The sequence below is a fragment of the Plutella xylostella genome, chromosome 16 (assembly GCF_932276165.1).
Source record: "Plutella xylostella chromosome 16, ilPluXylo3.1, whole genome shotgun sequence".
Classification (NCBI taxonomy): Eukaryota; Metazoa; Arthropoda; class Insecta; order Lepidoptera; family Plutellidae; genus Plutella; species Plutella xylostella.
This window is the reverse complement of record NC_063996.1, coordinates 1,167,177-1,188,643: the sequence shown is the minus strand read 5'-3', so window position 1 is coordinate 1,188,643 and position 21,467 is coordinate 1,167,177. Positions and strand designations below refer to the sequence as shown.

Below are 21,467 nucleotides of genomic sequence, written 5' to 3'. Positions count from 1 at the left end.
ATTATTGTAGCGATCACGAAAAATCTTACGCTTGTATGGAAAAACTATTTCAGCTCCCTTACCATAGCTAGCAGGCTACCTTCATTTAGAACATCTAGGTGTCTAAACCCGTAGTTTCTCATTATAACCCACAAACCCGCGCTAAACCAGCGTAGTCGAAAATCGGCCAAGCTTAGGCAGCGAGATTAGACCTTGGAAATATGCACCCACAAACCGGTAGTAAACTAGCGGCAGCATGGTGAGAAATGGTGCAAGCTTAGAAAGGCAGTATAAACATTGGGGATAACAGCATGGTTCCATTCGACATAGCTAGGTGCTGGTAATAACACCGCTATATAGTATAGAAGTCTGTCGGCTGGTATGAGAGCCGCTGGTGTCGGGGTTCACGACGGCCGCCTCGTTCCACGTGCTGGCCTCGCAGCTGAAGGACCTCTTCGGGGTTAGAATACGCAAGCTCAGCGGGAACTATAAAGTCATCTATGTGAGTGAAAGCTTTTGATAATTTTGTGACCGATAAAGTGAGACTGTTTGATTTGCAGTTAGATTCGATAGCTGTGCGAATAAATGAATCAAGTGCGCTTAGCATAGCTAGCAGCTTATCTGCATTTAGCACATCTATCATCATCGTAGAAAGATATGTGTCTGAACACACAAACTGACAGTAAACCAGTGACAGCATGGTGAGAAATGGTGCAAGCTTAGGTAGGCAGTACAGACATTGGTGATATAGACAAAGGTTCCGTTCGACATAGCCAGGTGCAGGTACCTACGCAGCCACAGAGAATAGTGTAGTAGTCTGGGGGCTGGTATGAGAGCCGCTGGTGTCGGGGTTCACGACGGCCGCCTCGTTCCACGTGCTGGCCTCGCAGCTGAAGGACCTCTTCGGGGTGCGGATACGCAAGCTCAGCGGGAACTACAAGGTTATCTATGTGAGTGGAGACTTTGGATAATTTTATGACCAAAGAAGTGAAACTTTATTGATATCCTTCACATAATAATATGATTCCAATTTCCAATGTTGTAGCTGTGACAGCTATAACTGAAAAGCCGGTTTTTTATATATAAGTATCTACAAAATTGTAGAATAGAAATCTATCAATTGTATCCTTATCCAACTCTAATCTTAACGTTGTAGATCTTTATTGTGAGGTGTAGACTTGGGTAGCTCGCGAGGGAAAGATAAAAATGACTAACTTCATCCCATATTTCCTTTCTTTCTTTTAATCACTTGAGACAACTATTTATCTTCTTATCACTTACTCACATAGACTATAGGGAGTAATATGAACCCGAGTTTCACCGAGACTCCGTGAGTAACTTCGTTCAGTGAATCGCTCTTGCTCTTTCGTGTATATTTATCTCCCTCACCTACCGATTCCTAACAAAGAAGAAACGCATAAGAGTAATTTTTTTGTTAAAAAGTAATCTGAATTAACTTTTAAGAATGTCTAAACAGGATGCACAATTGATAAGAACTTTAAATTAAACTACTCAAATTACTTATAAATGTTCAAATTCTAAGCATGATGTTTTAGAATTTTGTTTGAAAGGTATCTTAAATATACCAAATTTACAAAATTATTAGATAAATATTTATAATAAATGGTTATTAACCATTCATGCATCTTTTTCACATTTTCATCGTTCCTTTCATTGTAGGGATTGAACTTTCAATTGATGCACTGAGCAATCTGAGCGAAAAGATAAGAAGATAAGAAAGAAAGATACGCATCTTTGAGGGAAATGAAATGTATCTCTCTTTTCTTTTTGGTGATACATTTTTCGCATGTCTAGTGAGGTGTAATCAACACCCTGTCAAAAATATCACACTCTTGTGTGATTAACATTGAGTATGAATGGTCTTTCGAGTGCTTAACCCGAGTACGCGTTGTACCAAATATTTAGCCGATTTATTTTATATAATCTTAACAACAATCAAACCATACCGCGATGTAGAACTCCGCCCCTCAGCTACATCTAGTGGGCGATAGCGGAACTAAATTGAATAAAAACCATGTAAGTAATAATACAACAGGAATGCGCACTCACCAAAATGACGCAAACCAAACTAGACCTAACGAATTCACCTTAAGATTTATATTTGAAGTGAAAGAGGCCGCGAGCCGATAGAGAGGGTTACCACAGAGCCCTTCCTCTCTTTCTAAAAAATTGCCAGGATTTAGTTGTGTAAACTTTAGTAGATTTTGTACAAAGAGAGCTATGCAAAAAATATATTAAATTAACTCATAGACGACTGTATATCATATAATTTTCAAAAACAAATTTATAATAAATCATTATAATCATGTTATTTTAATGAAATATTTGGTATTTGTATGAATAATAATTTCATAAAAAATATTGGTAGTTTTTCTAAATACTTTACGACAAGACCGAAGTTGTCAAGATGACGGATGACGTTTATACTGTTGTGAGAGACGTTATGGTTAGGGTGACCATTCATTTGTGCTTTTGAATCACTTTCCATTAATTAAGACCTGTTTCATTCAACTTTTTGTTTTATTTTATACTTAAGTATCATTAGGTATTATTGTGGCTTTTTTATCTTATAAGGCTGGTGAAGAGTTTTGGTGATAGATATGAGTATTATAAGATAATTTATCAAGCTTGAAACCGGCGGAAACACTCAGGTTAAGATATTTTTTTTGAAATCTTATGATTTTCATCAACTAGACTATGTAAACGGAACACCCGAATAGTAACGTGTAAATAAAGTAGATCCAATAAATACCTACATTGTATTATACTTATTGTAATAATGTGTGTTGTTTGATTTCACTCATCTTATTATTCACGTCAATCCTAACTAGGTATTTTTAAGCGTTAAAATATTTACTTACTATGTTATATTTTCTAGGATTCGCTTAAATTAAAATCATGAAGCCATGCGCAATTTATGCTTGAGAACAAGATGCCGGTAAACGTCAGAGAACGCTCAGTCCATAGACAAGACATGTCATAGACAACTTTCTTCTATTCTGTGTTATTCCTCGAGATAAGAGTGCGGCCACAAAGCTGTTGTGAATAATTCCTTCTAACAGTATCTAATTAAAACCAGTCCATCTTAGTAGAATTTGGCAAAAAGACAGATTGTTGTTGCTAGTTAAAACCTTGGGAATATCTAATTGATATGGAAAAAAAAATATCAATATTACATTGCAGTTTGCGCTGCAACCACACATCTACAGGGTGTTGCAAAATTGGTATACTAAGCCGAAACCTACATGTGCAGCATGGTATATCTAAGCCCGAAACTGAAATCAGAATTTGGAAATTCGCGAAAAAAATAAAAAAAAACCAAAGTAAAAAGTCACGTGACCAACAAAGTTTCTATGGAAAATGAATTTTTTTTTTCGCGAATTTTCAAATTCTGATTTCAGTTTCAGGCTTAGATGTACCATGCTGTACATGTAGGTTTCGGCTTAGTATACCCTTTTTGCATCACCCTTTATACAAATTTTACCTTCACCCCATTTGTTTACTCAATTGTCATATCACCAAAATACATTCGTAGTTACCTACATTGCAATCGAATTATTCGAATAATAGGTGACTTTGAGACCATCGACACCTATTCGCGACATGATAGATTAGAAGTGATGTCTCATGAATTACCTAAAATTATGGTCACCAAAAATAGAAAGAGATGGAGGGCTCCGTGCTGACTATCTCTGTCGGCTCGTTTTTTTGGTGCAGTGCGCATTCCTGTTGTATTATTACTTCCATGATAAAAACATTTATCTCAAATGCGCATAGTAACGCATTCTTTGCGCATAAAATAAAATATTAAAAATATATGCTATGTGAAGGATCCTAAACAACATCATATCAAAATTGCAGCGCTGCAATTACTGCAATTTGGTACTTATGTCGATTATTCTGAGCCTATTATTAGTTGTGTGAAGTTTTTATTTTTATTCCTAAGGTGATGAAATAAAATTGTTGATTGTTTCAGACAGTAATAGAAGTGGTGAAGAACCTGCCGTACCTCAACTGGGCGGCGTTCACGATATCCGCCATCGCCTGCCTCGTCATCGCGTTAAACAACGAACTTCTTAAGGTAAACTGCCCTAATTTTGCCACTTTTCATTAGGTATTGAGAGCACATTCACTTCATACATGAAGTGAAGGTGAAGAAAAACCTACATAAAAATTTTTCACAACTTGGCATTTCAATTTAGTATCTCAGATAAAATAAAATATTCTAGATTAATTAATTTAACACAACGATATACAACATGTTCTTAAAACAACCAGTAATTTATATATTAAGCGACAGCGGAACGTAATTTCATTTTTCAAAATTTATATTTTCATTTATTGCGCACAACTATTAAATGAGGCGTATTCTATTGACACTGTACAGGGTGTTACAAAACCACCCTCACCCCCTTTAAGTATACCCTTTTTGCAACAGCCTGTATACATGTTAATATTATTCTCTTTCTTTCCCAGCCGTGGGTGAGCAAAAGAAGTAAGATCCCAGTGCCCATAGAGTTGATCGCGATAGTGACGGGCACGCTCGTGTCTCGGTTCTGGGGGCTCAAGGAACAGTTCGGGGTGGCGCTCGTCGGACACATACCTACCGGGTAAGTAGCGCCATAGTTATAAGGTTATAACAGGCTTTGCTTTAATAGTTAATGTAAACCACAGCATAAACTGCACAAGGATCGATCGAGGGCTGTAATTGGGGTAGTCGTTCGAGTACTCTAAGGCTTCCTCTAAAACGAGTGTACGGATTTTGCTAAAATTTGGTATGCTGAAAATCAGCTTTCAAAACGGGCTATTTTTATGCCTGTATTAGATCAGATTATGAAGGTGACGCGGAAACTATAGCTTGACAACTTCGTGCGCGACCCTCCTTGCGGGGTGAAAGAAGTGGCGGGGGCGAGGTAGCACGACATTTTTGAACACATAGTACACACGGAGAAAAGTGTATCCGGATAAATCTCACGATGACTTGTCACTATTTGTGACGTAATGTAAGAAGTAAATTATGTTGATCAATAAATAGGCGGTCGGCGGAAACTAAAAACAAAAGAACGGAAAGAATCCTCTGAAAGAGGCCTGTACAATTTTCACATTCGATCTGAACTCGTCACGAGACGCATTTTTTATAATTGTATAATATTCAGTTTCCTATGTAAATAAACGTTATATCAGTAAAACCTATGGATTATTAATCGCTTCAACATAAATTGGTCTAAAGCCCACATACATTTTCATTCCAGTAGCATTTGAAACCACGGGAGTGTGGGGAGAGGAGGCGAAGCGGTTCATTAAACAGATCGCTCGCAGGTTGATAGAACGCGGCCAAGACCGACGCTGCCTGGCGTACCTCACCCGAAGGTTATCCCTGGCGATACAAAGAGGAAACGCAGTCAGCATTATGGGTACCTTTGGGTGGGGTGCAACAGAAGAGCGCCACCAACATTTGTAAATATATATATCCAGTCAAATATAAGTTTTGTATTATTAGTTTATTTAATAAATAGGTTCTTAAAACTTGTTTTATTATTTATTCATTTAAAGTATTGTTGGCAGTTGAGGACAGACTAATAGGCAGAGTATTTGTATTTAATTATGTTAAAGTATTTTATGTTATCCATGTCACGTTGTCGTCGTCATCCTCATCTTCATCATCTTATTCATTTAGGGCGTCTTGCACAACAAAGTTAAATAACATTAAATAGTTTGTCTCTTGCTCTGACAGTATAATGTCAGAGCAAGAGGTCATAGATTTAATTTTGTTTAACTTTGTTGTGCAAGACACCCTTAGTCTGTCGTGTAATAGGCTTACTCATTAGACTCAGGGCTGATTCGACACACGGTTATACAGAAAATCCCCGAAGATTATACAGTTTTGTAATGCGATTTAATCTATTTGCGAAATAATACGATTCGTGGTTTTTGACGTTATTTTATTGGCGAATCATAGATAACAATAATATGATTGTAAAAATTAAAAGGATAAATATTTCAAAGATTGTGGAGGTTCTGGCCTCAACACAGATCTTGAGACTATTGGTCTCAGGATCAGTGGTCTCATGTGCGTCGCACTCAAATTATGACAGATTCTACAACACATGTGGCCGCCTAGGCTGCGCGGCCGAGACTGCCGTAATAATGACGTGCAGTGCACGCGTTGCCCTTCCCCGCCACACAACCCGCTACCCGCTGTCACCTTGGTTACCTCGTCCCTCCCACGTCTTTCACCCCGCAAGGAGGGTCGCGCACGAAGTTGTCGAGCTATAGCAATAGCTAGTCGTTGTAGGTTGGTTACAAAACATAGCTCGTTGTCAAGTAAGCGCTGTAAAGCGGTTCTCGTCGTCTGCGTGTTTAAAAAAATACTAAAAATGTGCCGTGGCTCTTAAATACAGATTATTTTTATTTTATTTACTTAGAAAATTTACAGCGTAAATATCAACAGCTTATATGTTAGCAGATAGTAACCTCAAGCTTCCTTCACTCAGGCTACCGGTCCCATCAGTGCCTCCGCTGGAACTCATGCCAGCGGTGGCGCTGGACGCGGGCACCATCACCGTGGTCTCCTAAACCATCTCCATGTCGATGGCGCTCATCTATTGAGACCATTGTGTAGCTCCCTTATTGCACCGTCATTGCTGGCTGTTGATCTAGGTACCTATCGGATCGCTTTGTGACCGTGGTAGAATTTCGGCGGTACCTTTATTTTCCAAATAGCAGTAGACAAAAGGTCAAAACAATCGCTCGCGGAAAAGGTAGCTGTTAAAAATAGAATATAAACAACGATGATAGACATATATACCTACCTAATAACCTCAAGCTTCCTTCACCCAGACTACCGGTGCCGTCCGTGCCTCCGCTAGAGCTCATGCCGGTAGTCGCGCTGGACGCGGGCACCATCACCGTGGTCTCCTACACCATCTCCATGTCGATGGCGCTCATATTTGCTGCTAAAGAGAAGTACGAGGTGGACGCTAACCAGGAGCTGTTGGCGCTCGTGAGTATTTGTTGGTGGATTTGTTTCTATTAACCAATTCAATGTCGGTAAATCAGACTCAATTAAAATTGAAAATTGTGTCTCGCATGGACTTTTAGACTCCCAAACGGTTGAACCGATTTTCGATTATTTTTTTTTGGGTTATAGTCATATTGTCATATAGGATAGGTAATGATACCCCGAGTGTTATTTTCCATATTTTGTCAAAATCAACTTTGCCTCTCAAAAGTTACCTATGCGACTTTTAGTGTTGAATATCGCGCTATTTAACTTTAGCGTTGGTTAGGTTATTATTATTGATATCTGACCATAAAAAAATCAGACCTAAATGATTGAATAGAGCACCAAGTAAGCAGGTTATTAATTAGGACATGAAGTTAAAGATGTGTTGTTTCAGGGCTCCAGCAACGTGTTCGCGTCGTTCTTCGGCTGCGCGCCGTTCTGCGCCAGCCTGTCCCGCTCCTACATACAGTACCAGGTATAGCAAGTTCAAGTAAAAATACCTACCCTCGTCAGTATAGGTTCTGAAAAAAATAGTTTTGACGTTTTTCTGATGATAATAATTTCATAGGTTGCATGAAATTAGTCTTTTCGAGAGACATATTACCTTAGGTATGCAATAATAATTGACAACGACAACTAATCTGACTGGCTATCCTCTCACCTCGTTGACTAACCCTTGTACAGTACACCCACACCCCTTGTGGTTGCAATAGACACGTAACAACATAAAGTATGGGACGTACGCAGTTGATTTTTACTGTCACCAATTTGAATAAGCCGTTGAGTTCAACTACTAAAGGTTCGCGTCTACCTTTTGGAAACGTTCTTTTTACAGAAAGTCATGCAAGTGCGCCCACTTCATCAGCATTATCGACGCGCTTTCTGTAGATAAAGTTATAAATCCTTATCATCTCCCAGGCGGGCAGTAAGACCCCTCTAACGACAGTGATCAGCGCGCTGTTGGTCCTGACCGTGCTGCTGTGGCTCTGCCCGTTCTTCACGCTGCTGCCTGTTTATAGCAATCACTGTACTATTATACCACTAATGTTGGTAGTCTGGAAGAAATTCAATATAAATGACGTATAAGTGACACAAAAAAGACGTGGGATGCAGTAAAAAAAGTTTGTGACCTAAAAGCCAGTAAATCACATAGTGAAGATATCCTAAAAATGCATGAAAACCCCAGTGAATCGCTCAATATTGTGAATAACTTTTTTACCACTGTGGGAGACACTCTTGCTACTAAAATACTATCGAATACCAACACCACTGAAACAAAATTGGCAAATAGTTTAAAAATTCAAAATTTTATGCCACCATTAAATTCCTTCTTTTTGTCTCCTACTGATCCTAAGGAGATTTCTAAAACAATAATTAACTTAAAACCTAGTTCTTCTTCTGGTCATGATGAAATCAGTAATAATATACTAAAAAAATGTCAAAATGTTCTAGCAGCTCCACTCGCATACCTATGCAACTTGAGCATGTCCGAAGGAATAGTACCTGATACTCTAAAGGTAGCCAACGTTTGTCCTATCTTCAAAGTCGGTGACACTCTAGACGCTTCTAACTACAGGCCAATATCTCTGTTAAGTACAGTCTCTAAAGTACTGGAAAAGATCACAAACGTTAGATTACTCAGGTATCTAGAAAAAGAACGCCTACTTTCCGAAAACCAATACGGATTCAGAGCTAAAAAGTCGACTGAGGATGCGGTTGTGGGTCTTGTTGACTACGTAACTCAGAAGATGGATATAGGGTCACGCTGCATTGGGGTCTTTTTAGACCTCGCAAAGGCCTTTGATACCGTATCTCGTCCAATCTTACTGAAAAAAATGGAGTTACTAGGAATAAGAGGCGTCGCATTAAAATGGTTCCAATCCTATCTAACTAATCGAAGGCAGCGTGTGAAGGTGGAGGACAGTCACGGTAACACTCAATTAAGTACGTACAAGGAAGTAGCATTTGGTGTTCCGCAGGGTAGTGTTCTGGGGCCAACACTCTTCCTTATTTATATAAATGATCTGTGCTCATTAGACATTCCACAATCCAAAATTTTCACTTTTGCCGATGATACCGCCGTTGTCTTTCATTCTAAAGACTGGAAATCACTTGAAAAAACTACGGAAACAGGGCTGGCAAAAGTTTCATGTTGGCTACAGGACAACCTACTAACTTTAAACACGGGGAAAACAAAATACGTTACTTTTGCAATAACAAAAAGGACAAAACCTGATTTTCCTCTACAAATTAAAATTCACTCTTGCCATAATCCTGTACAAAAGTGTAACTGCTGCACTCTGGAAGAAACAACTAGTATAAAATACCTGGGGATTTTTATTGATGAGCACCTACGCTGGACAAAACAGATAGAGTGTCTATGTAGTCGGGTTAGAAAACTTCTGTACATTTTTAAACGACTATCCTATATAGCCAGCTCTGAAATAATAAAAATGACTTATTATGCGCTATGTCACTCAGTCTTACAGTACGGTATCACAGCCTGGGGCTCTACTACAAAAACAAATTTAATATCCTTAGAACGCGCTCAACGTGCAATTCTAAAAGTAGCTTTTCGTAAACCCTACCGTTATCCAACAGACGATCTATACAAAACATGCAAAGTTTTGCGTGTAAGACAAATATTTATCATGTCCACTGCACTTAGATTTCATAAAAATGCCAAATCCTTAGTAGCAATTAGCACAAGATCGCAAAGAGTGATGAAATGGAACGTCCCCCTCACTAAAACCAAACTTGGACAGCGGTCTTTTAAATTCCTCGGTCCCTTTCTATATACAGTGCTTAACAAAAACATTAACATCATAAACACTACAAAATACACTTGTAAAAAAACCATCACTAACTGGATATCAACGCTTAACTATGATCAAACCGAAAATCTGCTTATACCTAAATCCTAAGTTGTGCTGATGCTTGATTGTTTTGCTGCTTACTAACACTCTGTTTTTTTTTTTTAATGTACATACATTAATTACCGATAAGTACTTAATACTCTCACATGATGTGTACATAATTACAGTTTTTTTTCTTTATTTTTAGAACCACGGAAGAGACTAGTCACCACGACACAGGGAATCCTAGTGTGGTGACTAGAGTAATAGCTAAGCTAAAGATAAAACAACTAGTTTTAAAACCCTTACATAAGCTTATATTGTATACTGTTTTGATGCAAATAAATTATTCTTATTCTTATTCTTATTCTTATTCTTAAATACCTACTCTTAGTAATAAGGCCTCAATTGTACCGTCTAAGGCTAAGGGCTTATAAAGACCTAGTTGTGGATTTTCTTTTGTAATTTTACCTTTAATCCTTTCATCATCACCAGGCGGGCAGCAAGACCCCCCTCACCACGGTGATCAGCGCGCTGCTGGTCCTGTCCGTGCTGCTTTGGCTCGTACTACTATTATATGTTTTATCCTTACCTTGCTGCCTGTTTATAGCGATGACTGTACTATTACATTTTTACCCTTCTCTCCCAGGCTAGCAGTAAGACCCCGCTAACGATTTATCTTTTATCCTTCTTTTACCTTCTTCCAGGCAGGCAGCAAGACCCCTCTCACCACAGTGATCAGCGCTCTACTGGTGCTGTCCGTGCTGCTGTGGCTGGGGCCGTTCTTCACGCTGCTGCCGCGCTGCGTGCTCGCCGCCATCATCGTGGTCTCGCTCAAGGGCATGTTCGTGCAGGTCAAAGAGCTGGGCAAGTTAGTACCTAGCATAGAATAATGTTGTATCCATCATTCATGAGCATCAAGACTTGATGCCCATCGCAGAGATATTTTCTATCATTTTTATTCCCGGGTGTGTACGGCAGAGCCCGCGCCGCTAAATCATGTTATATTTGGCTTTCTACGGTGCGCAATTCTATGGATCATCCCTTCAGCTGATGGTGATTCTCAATTTCCGATTCCCCAAACGCACGCAGACAAGCAGCTCCCACAGCTCGCGACATTGCAGATGGACGCAGCTCGCACGACACCGACGCGATACGAAAAAGTTTTGTATCATGTGCCCTTTTTGTATTGCAGCTCGATTAATTATGCGTTATCGTTGTCGTCAGGTTCTGGAAGCTGAGCAAGCTGGACGCGCTGGTGTGGATCGTGACCTTCGTCGTCACCTGCTTCGTCAGCATAGACATCGGGTGAGTACTATAGATAGAGACCAGCATACACAGAGTGTGCCAAAAATTGTAGACTTTATTAGCCTTTGGTAATAGCGTTGCACAAAGGTATCAATCCAAACGAATCAATTGCGTAAAATAGTCAAAAGCTAAAGGTGCTCCGAATGGTATTTCACGCAGTGCACGGAATAAGCGTCCTTATCATCTATGTGATCTCTGAATTGTCAGCGCTAATCTAACTGGCCAATCCTTTCACCACGGTGAAGCTATGACAATAACGTTAACTCCTATAGGTATTTACTACATACATACCTAGATATGCTCACGACTGCAATCCTCGAAGGTGAGTCAGAGTTGACTCGCAAGCGTGTTCTATTTATTGATTATCCTTTTACATATCGACAACCTTTATTTTAGTTTATTGCTCCTTCTAATATAAGTAATATATGTTTCCAGTCTGGGCGCGGGTCTGCTCGCGAGTGTGGGCTCTTTATTCTGTCGCTCGCAGGCGCCCTACACCTGCCTGCTGGGCCGCGTGGCCGACACCGACCTGTACCTCGACTGCAAGCGGTATCGAGCCGTAAGTACAAGCAGTAGGAGCTATAATAGCTCAGCAAGGAGTAGCTCGCAGGCGCCCTACACCTGCCTGCTGGGCCGCGTGGCCGACACCGACCTGTACCTCGACTGCAAGCGGTATCGAGCCGTAAGTTCAAGCAGTAGGAGCTATAATAGCTCAGCAAGGAGTAGCTCGCAGGCGCCCTACACCTGCCTGCTGGGCCGAGTGGCTGATACCGACCTGTACCTCGACTGCAAGCGGTATCGAGCCGTAAGTACAAGCAGTAGGAACTATAATAGCTCAGCAAGGAGTAGCTCGCAGGCGCCCTACACCTGCCTGCTGGGCCGCGTGGCCGACACCGACCTGTACCTCGACTGCAAGCGGTATCGAGCCGTAAGTACAAGCAGTAGGAACTTTAATAGCTCAGCAAGGAGTAGCTCGCAGGCGCCCTACACCTGCCTGCTGGGCCGAGTGGCTGATACCGACCTGTACCTCGACTGCAAGCGGTATCGAGCCGTAAGTACAAGCAGTAGGAACTATAATAGCTCAGCAAGGAGTAGCTCGCAGGCGCCCTACACCTGCCTGCTGGGCCGCGTGGCCGACACCGACCTGTACCTCGACTGCAAGCGGTATCGAGCCGTAAGTACAAGCAGTAGGAACTATAATAGCTCAGCAAGGAGTAGCTCGCAGGCGCCCTACACCTGCCTGCTGGGCCGCGTGGCCGACACCGACCTGTACCTCGACTGCAAGCGGTATCGAGCCGTAAGTACAAGCAGTAGGAACTATAATAGCTCAGCAAGGAGTAGCTCGCAGGCGCCCTACACCTGCCTGCTGGGCCGCGTGGCCGACACCGATCTGTACCTCGACTGCAAGCGGTATCGAGCCGTAAGTACAAGCAGTAGGAACTATAATAGCTCAGCAAGGAGTAGCTCGCAGGCGCCCTACACCTGCCTGCTGGGCCGCGTGGCCGACACCGACCTGTACCTCGACTGCAAGCGGTATCGAGCCGTAAGTACAAGCAGTAGGAACTAAATTAGATCAGCAACAGAACGGCTGCCTGCAAACTGATTTTAGCACACACTATACATAAATAACTATATCCATAACCATTCAAGCGCCGCTCTCAGACTGCTACCTTTTTTGTGACGAAGCCGTTTCCCTTAGGACTTAATCCGCTTTAATAACTCTACACTTGTTACTGTTTGTTACCCTACTCCACGGTGTCACACTGTGATAAAGTTACTGGTATTATGGAATAAGTCAATGGGTATAGGTTAATGCAAATGCCTCACACAATCCTTCTTTTTACAACTGTAATCATCAATAAAACAAGACAGATCCATCTAGTTATTTATTCAATCATAATTATTCGAACTAACTCTGACTATAGAACCCCAGCTCCTCAAGGTCTCGCTCCCGACAAATCATCACACAGAACAGAACAGAACACATGAGCATGATGTTCACGAGAACAAATAGAACCCAGCCCAAGTAATCCACGAGGCACACTTGGTACCCGCGCGCGTACGGAAACGATTTGTCGCAGAATAGACTGAGTTTCGGAACAAAGCCTTTAGATTGTGGTTGCAGCATGGTGGGAAAAGGTTTTTGAGACTTGGAGTGCGAAGTTTGTTGGTGGTTTATTGTGTTTTGGGCTGCATTGTTTTAGTTAGGTGGATTGGTGGAGATTTGGTATTTTAATTTTTAATGTTTAGGAATTTGGGATATCATTTTTAATTTTATTTGCTTATGTTTGACATCTGTCGTCATGATTGTTTACTCCTCTCATAAACAATAATAAGGTGCACAGTTGCACAGGTAAAAAAAATCAAAACCATATAATCATTATACAGACTTTCACATCGGATAATTCTCCTCAAGTAGGTACATAAGATGTAAAATACTCCCTAACAACACTTAAAATCACACAGTCCAACAAACACCATTAACCATTTCACTAAACTAACCCCACAATCTTTACAGGCGGAAGAGATCCCCGGAATAAAGATCTTCCACTACTGCGGAGGTCTAAACTTCGCGTCCAAGAACTTATTCCGAGCGACGCTGTTCCGCAAGGTGGGCTACATGAAGCCCACCGCCGGGGAGCAACGGAGGGACGAGGACAACAACGTCACCAAGGCGGACTACGAGTGGGACCCCACCATACACACTAGGGTGAGTGTGAAATGTGCGGATATAAAAATAAACATGATGTTGCAAAAGGGTATACCCATTTAGCCGAAACCTACGTGTGCAGCATGTTATATCTAAGCCCGAAAATGAAATCAGAATGTCAAAACTCACGTTCGGTTTCTGCAACACTCTGTATAAGGCAGAGTAGAGTGGGACCCAACTATACACACTAGGGTGAGTGTGAAATGTGCAGATATAGAAATAGATGAGGTGTGAGTGGGGCCCCACGATACATACTAGGGTGATGGAAATGTGCAGAGATAAAAATAAATAAGTTAGGGTATGAGTGGGACTCCACTATATATGCAAGGGTGAGTGTGAAATGTGCAGATATAGAAGTAGATAAGGCAGAGTATTAGTGGTGCCCCACTACCACCATACATACTAGGGTGAGTGTTAAATGTGCAGGTATGAATTTAGATATCAATGGGTTTCAACTAATCAGTATCGCTGGGTTTTCATTTAAGAAGTAAGTTAAACAAGGAGTACACGCAATGAAAGAAATAACCATATTGGTCGTAAACAAATTTAAAGGGAGTTAGTTCTTTAGTTTACTTAAAAATCATACACTTAAAAAATATTATACCTATTCATTTCTGTGTGTTTGCAGGTGAAGTGCGTGATAATCGACGCCACCGCTCTATCCTATGTGGACGCGCCGGGGATCAAGACCCTCGTGGCGGTGCAGAGGGAACTCGCCGCCAGCCATATAACTGTGCTGCTCGCCGGCGCCAACGGTAACTAGTGACTACATATTTTGCCTTTGTTCCCAGCCAGTCACACCTCAACCAGTCACACTGTTACTCGTTAGGAATTTTATGTTAAAAATTCCCATCAGTCCACACTCTGTTACTCGTTGAAACACCTTTTTCCTTCATTCCCAACGTGTCACATACAACTGTAACACTGTTACTGGTTGGGATTATGAAATTGTTCGGGACCCAGTGCCCTGCTGATGTGGTATCCTAGTATTCCTAGTGTCCTATCGAGGGAGTCCTGGGGTTCCAGTAATGAGAGAGTGGACTGTATTTTTATGATGGTGTATTCTGGTTCACAGTAAGAGCCGCGTTACAATATTTCGGATAAGTAGATGTGTTCTGTATGAGATCCAAAAGGTAAGAGAGCGAATTTTGAATGGTTTTGAGTGAAGTTATACAAAATGAATGAATGTTACAATGCGATACAAATTGAATGAAGTAAATAGTTGAATGAATGATTATTATGAATGATTATGATGACGCGGTGCTCGAACATGCTCCCCGGGTTGAACGCTGTGTTCAAGAAGTTGGCAGCGGGCAGATGTTGTTGTAGGCTCGCTGTATGGTGCCCTTCTTGGTAAGGACGTCGACGACCCTTGTGATGCCATCAGTGCCCGGGTGGACCTTGATGATGCGTCCCAGTGGCCAGAGTAGTGGTGGCATCGTTCTGTCCTTTACTAGGACCAGCGTCCCTTCCATCAACTGCTCTGGAGAAGACCGGTGCCATTTGGTTTTCTGCTGTAGCAAAGACAAGTACTCGTTAGAGAACCGGTTCCAAAAATGTTGTCGTATCTGCTCAACCCGCTGGTATCTTGGCAGCAGCTTTATGTTGGCATCTGTGACCTGCGGATGAGGAACTGACATGAGAGACCGTCCAATGAGGAAGTGAGCGGGGGTAAGGGCTGTGAAGTCATTGGAGGGATCTGAAGGGAGCGGTGTTAGGGGACGAGAGTTTAAAATAGCCTCTATTTGACTTAAGCAAGTTGACATCTCCTCATATGTCAAATGAGCTAGACCTAGAACTCGTCTCAAGTGGAATTTTACTGATTTGACAGCTGCCTCCCACAATCCTCCGAAATGAGGTGTATATGGTGGGATGAAGTTAAATTTGATACCGTCATCAGCAAGTTGGCCAGAGATATCATCAGAGGTATCTCTTAAAAAGCGTTGTAATTCGTTAGAAGCGCCAACAAAGCTGGTTCCCTGGTCGGAGTGAATATTCTGAGGCCGCCCGCGGCGAGCGATAAAACGAGACAGAGCAGCCATGAACGCCTCCTTTGTGAGCTCTGTAACCAGCTCTATGTGAACGGCTTTCACTGCAAGGCAAACAAACACAGCAATGTAACATTTTATTAACCTACAACCTCGACCTTTGCGATCGGCTATCAATATTGGCCCAGCATAGTCAATCGCAGTGTTAAGAAAGGGAAACTGCAAGTGAACTCGAGAATTAGGCAAGTTCCCCATTATGGGTTGTACAGTAGCAGCTTTGAATCTGCAACATTTTGCACACGCTCTGGCAGTACTCTTAGCCAGGTTTCTGCCTCCTAGTGGCCAATATGTCTGCCTTACATTGGCTAAAAGTAACTGTGGGCCGGCGTGGTGGAGGCTGATGTGATGTAGTCTGAATAAGATCTTTGTTATGTGATGTTTGCTACATAAAAGAATGGGATGTTTTACATCAAATGAGTAAAATAAATTTTTAAGTCTGCCTCCCACACGAATTAAACCATCCTCATCTAAAAAGGGAGAAAGAGAAAGTAGTCGATTTTTAGCAGGAAGAGACTGATCAGACTGTAGTAAGGAATATTCTTCAGGAAACATTTCCTTTTGTGTCATCTTTAAAATCATGACCTTTGAACGTTGTAGTTCTGAAAGGGAAAGATGACCATGCAAGCTTTCTTTTTTGTGGCATTTATTTATAAACCTAAGTACGTAGGCTAGGATCCTAACTAGATTTGTAAAACGTTTCGGCTCCGTAGGCAGGTTGGTTAGGCGCGTGACGTGGCGCGGCCGGCCGGGGTCCAAAGTTCACGCGGCGACTTTGTAGACGTATGCCGCAGTGTGATGACTTCGTAGGTGACCTAGGCTGCCTAGATGGATGGAGATGACTTTGGAGATGTCCTCTGGGTTGTTTCGCCACGAGGTTGATCTTGCAGCCCAAAGTTCTCGGCCGAAATTCGTCGAAATATCACGCAGAATGCTGCACGCGACGTCTTCGCAGGTATCCTGGAGGTGTCCTCGGCAAGATGGTACTTGCAGGTGTCCTGGAGGTGTCCTTGACGAAGTCTCTCACGTGGCACGTGGAAGTTGATGACACGGCGGTTACTGGTTGTGTCGAAGGACCATGTTCGGGACCCAGTGCCCTGCTGATGTGGTATCCTAGTATTCCTAGTGTCCTATCGAGGGAGTCCTGGGGTTCCAGTAATGAGAGAGTGGACTGTATTTTTATGATGGTGTATTCTGGTTCACAGTAAGAGCCGCGTTACAATATTTCGGATAAGTAGATGTGTTCTGTATGAGATCCAAAAGGTAAGAGAGCGAATTTTGAATGGTTTTGAGTGAAGTTATACAAAATGAATGAATGTTACAATGCGATACAAATTGAATGAAGTAAATAGTTGAATGAATGATTATTATGAATGATTATGATGACGCGGTGCTCGAACAGAAATTGAAAATTCCCAACCTGTCACTGTAACACATCGCCTTCCGTCCGTCGTCACCGTGTAAAGATAAATTACCGAATTTCATAAAATGAATATAATTTCTAAAGATATTCATAATCACAACTAACTGTAGGTACTATCTATTATTTCGAAGCCAGTGCAGTACCTACATACGCACTATACTCTTGCGACATATATTTGATTATTCGGAATATTTCTTTTTTTATAACTACCTACTTGCATCGAAAACTTTTCCAACTAACGAAAATATAAATTTTCGTTAAAATAAATACCAATAAGTATCAGTATCACTGGTTGGGCATCTATCACTGAACAAATCCTAACGAGTAACGTGTGAACAGTTGGGAATTTTTTAGTTCATTTTCCCATCCAGTCACAGAGGCTGGTTTGGAATTCAGAAATAAAGCATTCCCAACGAGTAACACTCCCATCGAGTAACACTGTGACTAGATGGGACACTTTTCGTGAAGAATTCCCAACTGTATACAGTGTGACAGGTTCGTTGTGTGACTCGATGGGAACAAAGGATATTTTGCCTATATTCTTCTTCTGCCTTCTTCTTCAGCCAACTATTTGTAAGGTTGTCTATTAGAGATTGCTATGAGCAATAAGGCTTATACTGTTTTATTTTTTAAGTTTTGTTTTGTTGTAATTTCTGTTCTTGGTGCAAATAAAGTGTATTGTATTGTATTGTAATATTGAGCCACTGCAGGGCAGAAGGCTGATATCCTGTAGCCAAACTCATCATCATTATCATGACCGGTTTTAAAAATGCAGGAGCGACTGTTTTAATGAGTATCCGAAAGCATGGATCATATCACTTTTCGACATGATGACGTCTAGTGATGAGCTTTCAATAATTATGTCCTAAATAAAATTAAATTAAACTTAAGAATTGGCAGCATAGCGTATTCATAAGCATATTTTTAATACAGGCCTTCTATCACTAGACCATAATTATCTATTCTTCCTTTCCCACATGAGCATACTTACCTTTAAAGCCAACTAAAACCCTTCCTCCCCTCCCCAGGTCCGATGCTAGAGATGATAGCGCGCTACAACTCGCTGGAATCAGACCGGCTTCAGTTGGACGTGTTCCCCACCGTGCACGACGCCGTCGTGTACCATCGCATCATGAGTAAGAAGGCGGAAGTGGCTGTGACGGTAGATGCGTAGCGGCACAGGAGATTAGAAGAAGACGCCTAGCAGTGCCTCTCAATTCACGTATCAAAACGTCAGGGTAATGATAGCTATATTATTTTCTTTTGTTATCTGTGCTTATTATAAAAGCAGAAAAATCTAGGCGCTGCTCATTACGCATCTGATGTACAGTGGCATTAAAGCCGCATAGTTTTCTAATGTTCTAGAAAATTGGCTGTGGTAACAAAATGGCGTGGTTTCCTAGAAAAAAATATGCTTTTTAGAAATATCTGTCGCTGTGGATTCGTTCGAACATAACGTGGTAAAGATCTCACGTGAGATGCGTGACTGGTTAGGACGACGTCCAAACGTCATGCCAAATTACAACTACACACGTTACACCACGAATCCGGATCCGCGGCATGGGTCCCTTATCGACGTCGATAAAATCGTTTAATATGCGTTATCGTGATGAATAGGTACCAAATTATAAAACAACGAAAATATGTTATGATACGCTGTGTTCAAAATTAATTGATATATAAAATATACGAGTATTGTGACTTCTGATTTTAAACGGTCATAATAAAACCTGAACTATCTTACAGTGATTTGTAAATAGATTTGTATTTATTTTAGAATAAGGTTCGAAATAATTGAGGCATTTTCATTAGTTTACATCTAACACAATGTAGATAAGGGCCGTAGTTAACTTAAAATGCTTACCTATACAAGTCCAGTAAGAACTTAATTCGTAAGTACTTAGTAATTATGTCGTTATGTTTGAGATGTAGAGATAAATATAAGTTCCTTTAATCCTGTAAGAGGATTTCATCCGTCTGTAGCTATTTTTTTAAACTAAACATAGTGTGAAATAAAGAAGGGATTTCATAATGTACTTGCATACAGGGCTGTGAAAAAGTAATTTAATATTTAGCTTCATTTTTAGGGCACCAGAACCATTGTAACATGCGAAAAACATAATTTTGATCAGAAAAAGAGCGATGGTAGCTCAGTCGGGTAAGCTCCCGCTTCTCACGCAAGAGATGCGGGTTCTAATCCCGGCGCTGACATGTACCAATGAGTTCTTTTAACTTAAGATAAGTACAATGTATACCATCGCTCTTACGGTGAAGGAAAACATCGTGAGGAAACCTGCATATCTACATAGATTTAGCACATCTAGATATGTGAACCCACCAACCCGCGGTGGACCAGCGTGGTGGGAAATGGTCCAAGCTTGGGAAGGCAGTTTAGACCTTGGGGATATGCACAAAGGTTCCACTCGAGAGAGCCAGGTGCAGGTACTTACACCCCCACAGAGAATAGAATAGATCAGAAAAAGTCTGCAGATTCTTTCTTAAATTGGAGTTTATCTTTAAAGAAGTTCTTTATAATCAAGATTTTTGGTAAGAATAAGTTTCACTACTAAAAATTATGAATTATGTAGGTACTTATTTATTTATATCTAGATTTCGAATAGTGTCATTCAGGTTACGCACGCATTTTTGAATATTATAAAACATCTGCAAATTTCATCAGTGCTTACAAAGGTGGTCAAATTGATGCATTAATTATAACTATGGTGACCATCATAATAATAATGGAGGAAGCACAAGTAATTAAGTACAAACTAGAAAGAATATGCCGATACAACTTTTGTCACAATCATCTTTCATCTGAAGTGTAATGTTCGTAACTAAAGATTTTAGTTTTCCTCTTCACTATATTAATGGTCTTTTGATACTCTTTCAGAACAATACCCAAGTAGATTAAGTAGGTAATTAATAATAAGAAATTGTGATATTAATGAATGAACCAACTGAAAGAAAATTACCTAGTTATTAGGATTATACACTCAGAGATAGTGACAATAAATTGTAGATACTTAATTTGTTGTACTTAGGTAAATATTTTTACAATTTTTTTAACGAAAACATGTCATTGTAAGGATGTAGGCATGTTTCTAATTCAGTGTATTTTTTCAGTTGGTATTTTGAAAAACTATTATTGTATATTTAAATGTTTTAATAAAATGTTGTATTGTTAATTGATGTTTTTTTACTTGCTATTAAAAGCTAAAACCACCGAGTTAAGAACTATTGGAGAGCTATACCGGTCATCATCATCATCATCAGCCAATAATCATCCACTGCTGGACATAGGCCTCTCCCAAGGAGCGCCACAACACTCGGTCCTCGGCCTTCCTCATCCAACCACTACCCGCCACCCGCCTAAGGTCGTCAGTCCAGCGGGCAGGAGGGCGTCCCACGCTGCGTTTGCCTGTTCGTGGTCTCCACTCGAGAACTCGTCTACCCCAACGGTTATCGGTTCTTCGGCAGATATGACCAGCCCACTGCCACTTCAGCTTGCATATTTTGACAGCTATGTCGGTAACCTTAGTCCCCTGACGGATAACCTCATTTCTGATACGATCCATCAGAGAAACCCCAAGCATAGCTCTCTCCATAGCACGCTGAGCGACTTTAAATCGGCGGACCAGTTCTACCGTCAGTGTCCACGTCTCTGCACCATACGTCATCACTGGCAGGACGCACTGGTTGAAGACTTTTGTCTTCAGGCTCTGAGGAATGGCCGAGGAGAATATGTGACGAAGTTTCCCGAATGCAGCCCAACCCGGTAATCACCAATTTTTTTTTTGCTATACCGGTAATCACCAATTTTTTTGAGTCAATGGGTAAGATTAAATACGTAGGTTATAATATTATGACGAAACATTTATTAGTTTAAAGCAACACAAACCTCTTCAAATATGGAATACAAAAACATAGAAAAATAATACATATTTCTCGTAAACTCAAGGTAAAAGTTTAACTTTTACATGTTTCAAAAGAAATCACAGACAAAATTGTTTTATACCAAGTTTGAAATACGCAGCTATGAAAGAATCAACTATACATTTATAGTTAGTTTTGGATATTTAATTAATTTGATACTGGAATAAATATTTTTTGTCTATAC

The 21,467-nt window shown here is 40.8% G+C and overlaps 1 protein-coding gene across 17 annotated transcripts in view; it reads left to right on the top strand.

Moving 5' to 3' along the window:
- The window catches only part of LOC105382259 (prestin), a 35,144-nt gene extending 16,089 nt beyond the window's left edge, over positions 1-19,055 (top strand). For 11 of the 17 annotated variants that reach the window (XM_048626188.1, XM_048626185.1, XM_048626180.1 and 8 more), the window contains 13 exons: positions 3,977-4,081; positions 4,477-4,610; positions 6,495-6,567; positions 6,914-7,003; positions 7,401-7,481; positions 10,357-10,401; positions 10,614-10,732; positions 11,089-11,169; positions 11,605-11,656; positions 11,780-12,220; positions 13,688-13,879; positions 14,508-14,634; positions 18,376-19,055. In XM_048626188.1, coding sequence (XP_048482145.1) covers positions 3,977-4,081; positions 4,477-4,610; positions 6,495-6,567; positions 6,914-7,003; positions 7,401-7,481; positions 10,357-10,401; positions 10,614-10,732; positions 11,089-11,169; positions 11,605-11,656; positions 11,780-12,220; positions 13,688-13,879; positions 14,508-14,634; positions 18,376-18,521 — 1,686 coding nt within the window. In that variant the 3' untranslated portion in view covers positions 18,522-19,055. Of the gene's footprint in view, positions 1-373; positions 482-821; positions 930-3,976; positions 4,082-4,476; positions 4,611-6,494; positions 6,568-6,913; positions 7,004-7,400; positions 7,482-10,356; positions 10,402-10,568; positions 10,733-11,088; positions 11,170-11,604; positions 11,729-11,779; positions 12,221-13,687; positions 13,880-14,507; positions 14,635-18,375 lie in introns of all 17 variants that reach the window. The other 6 variants (XM_048626190.1, XM_048626189.1, XM_048626179.1 and 3 more) reach the window with 5 other exon arrangements.
- Positions 19,056-21,467: the final 2,412 nt, after the last annotated feature.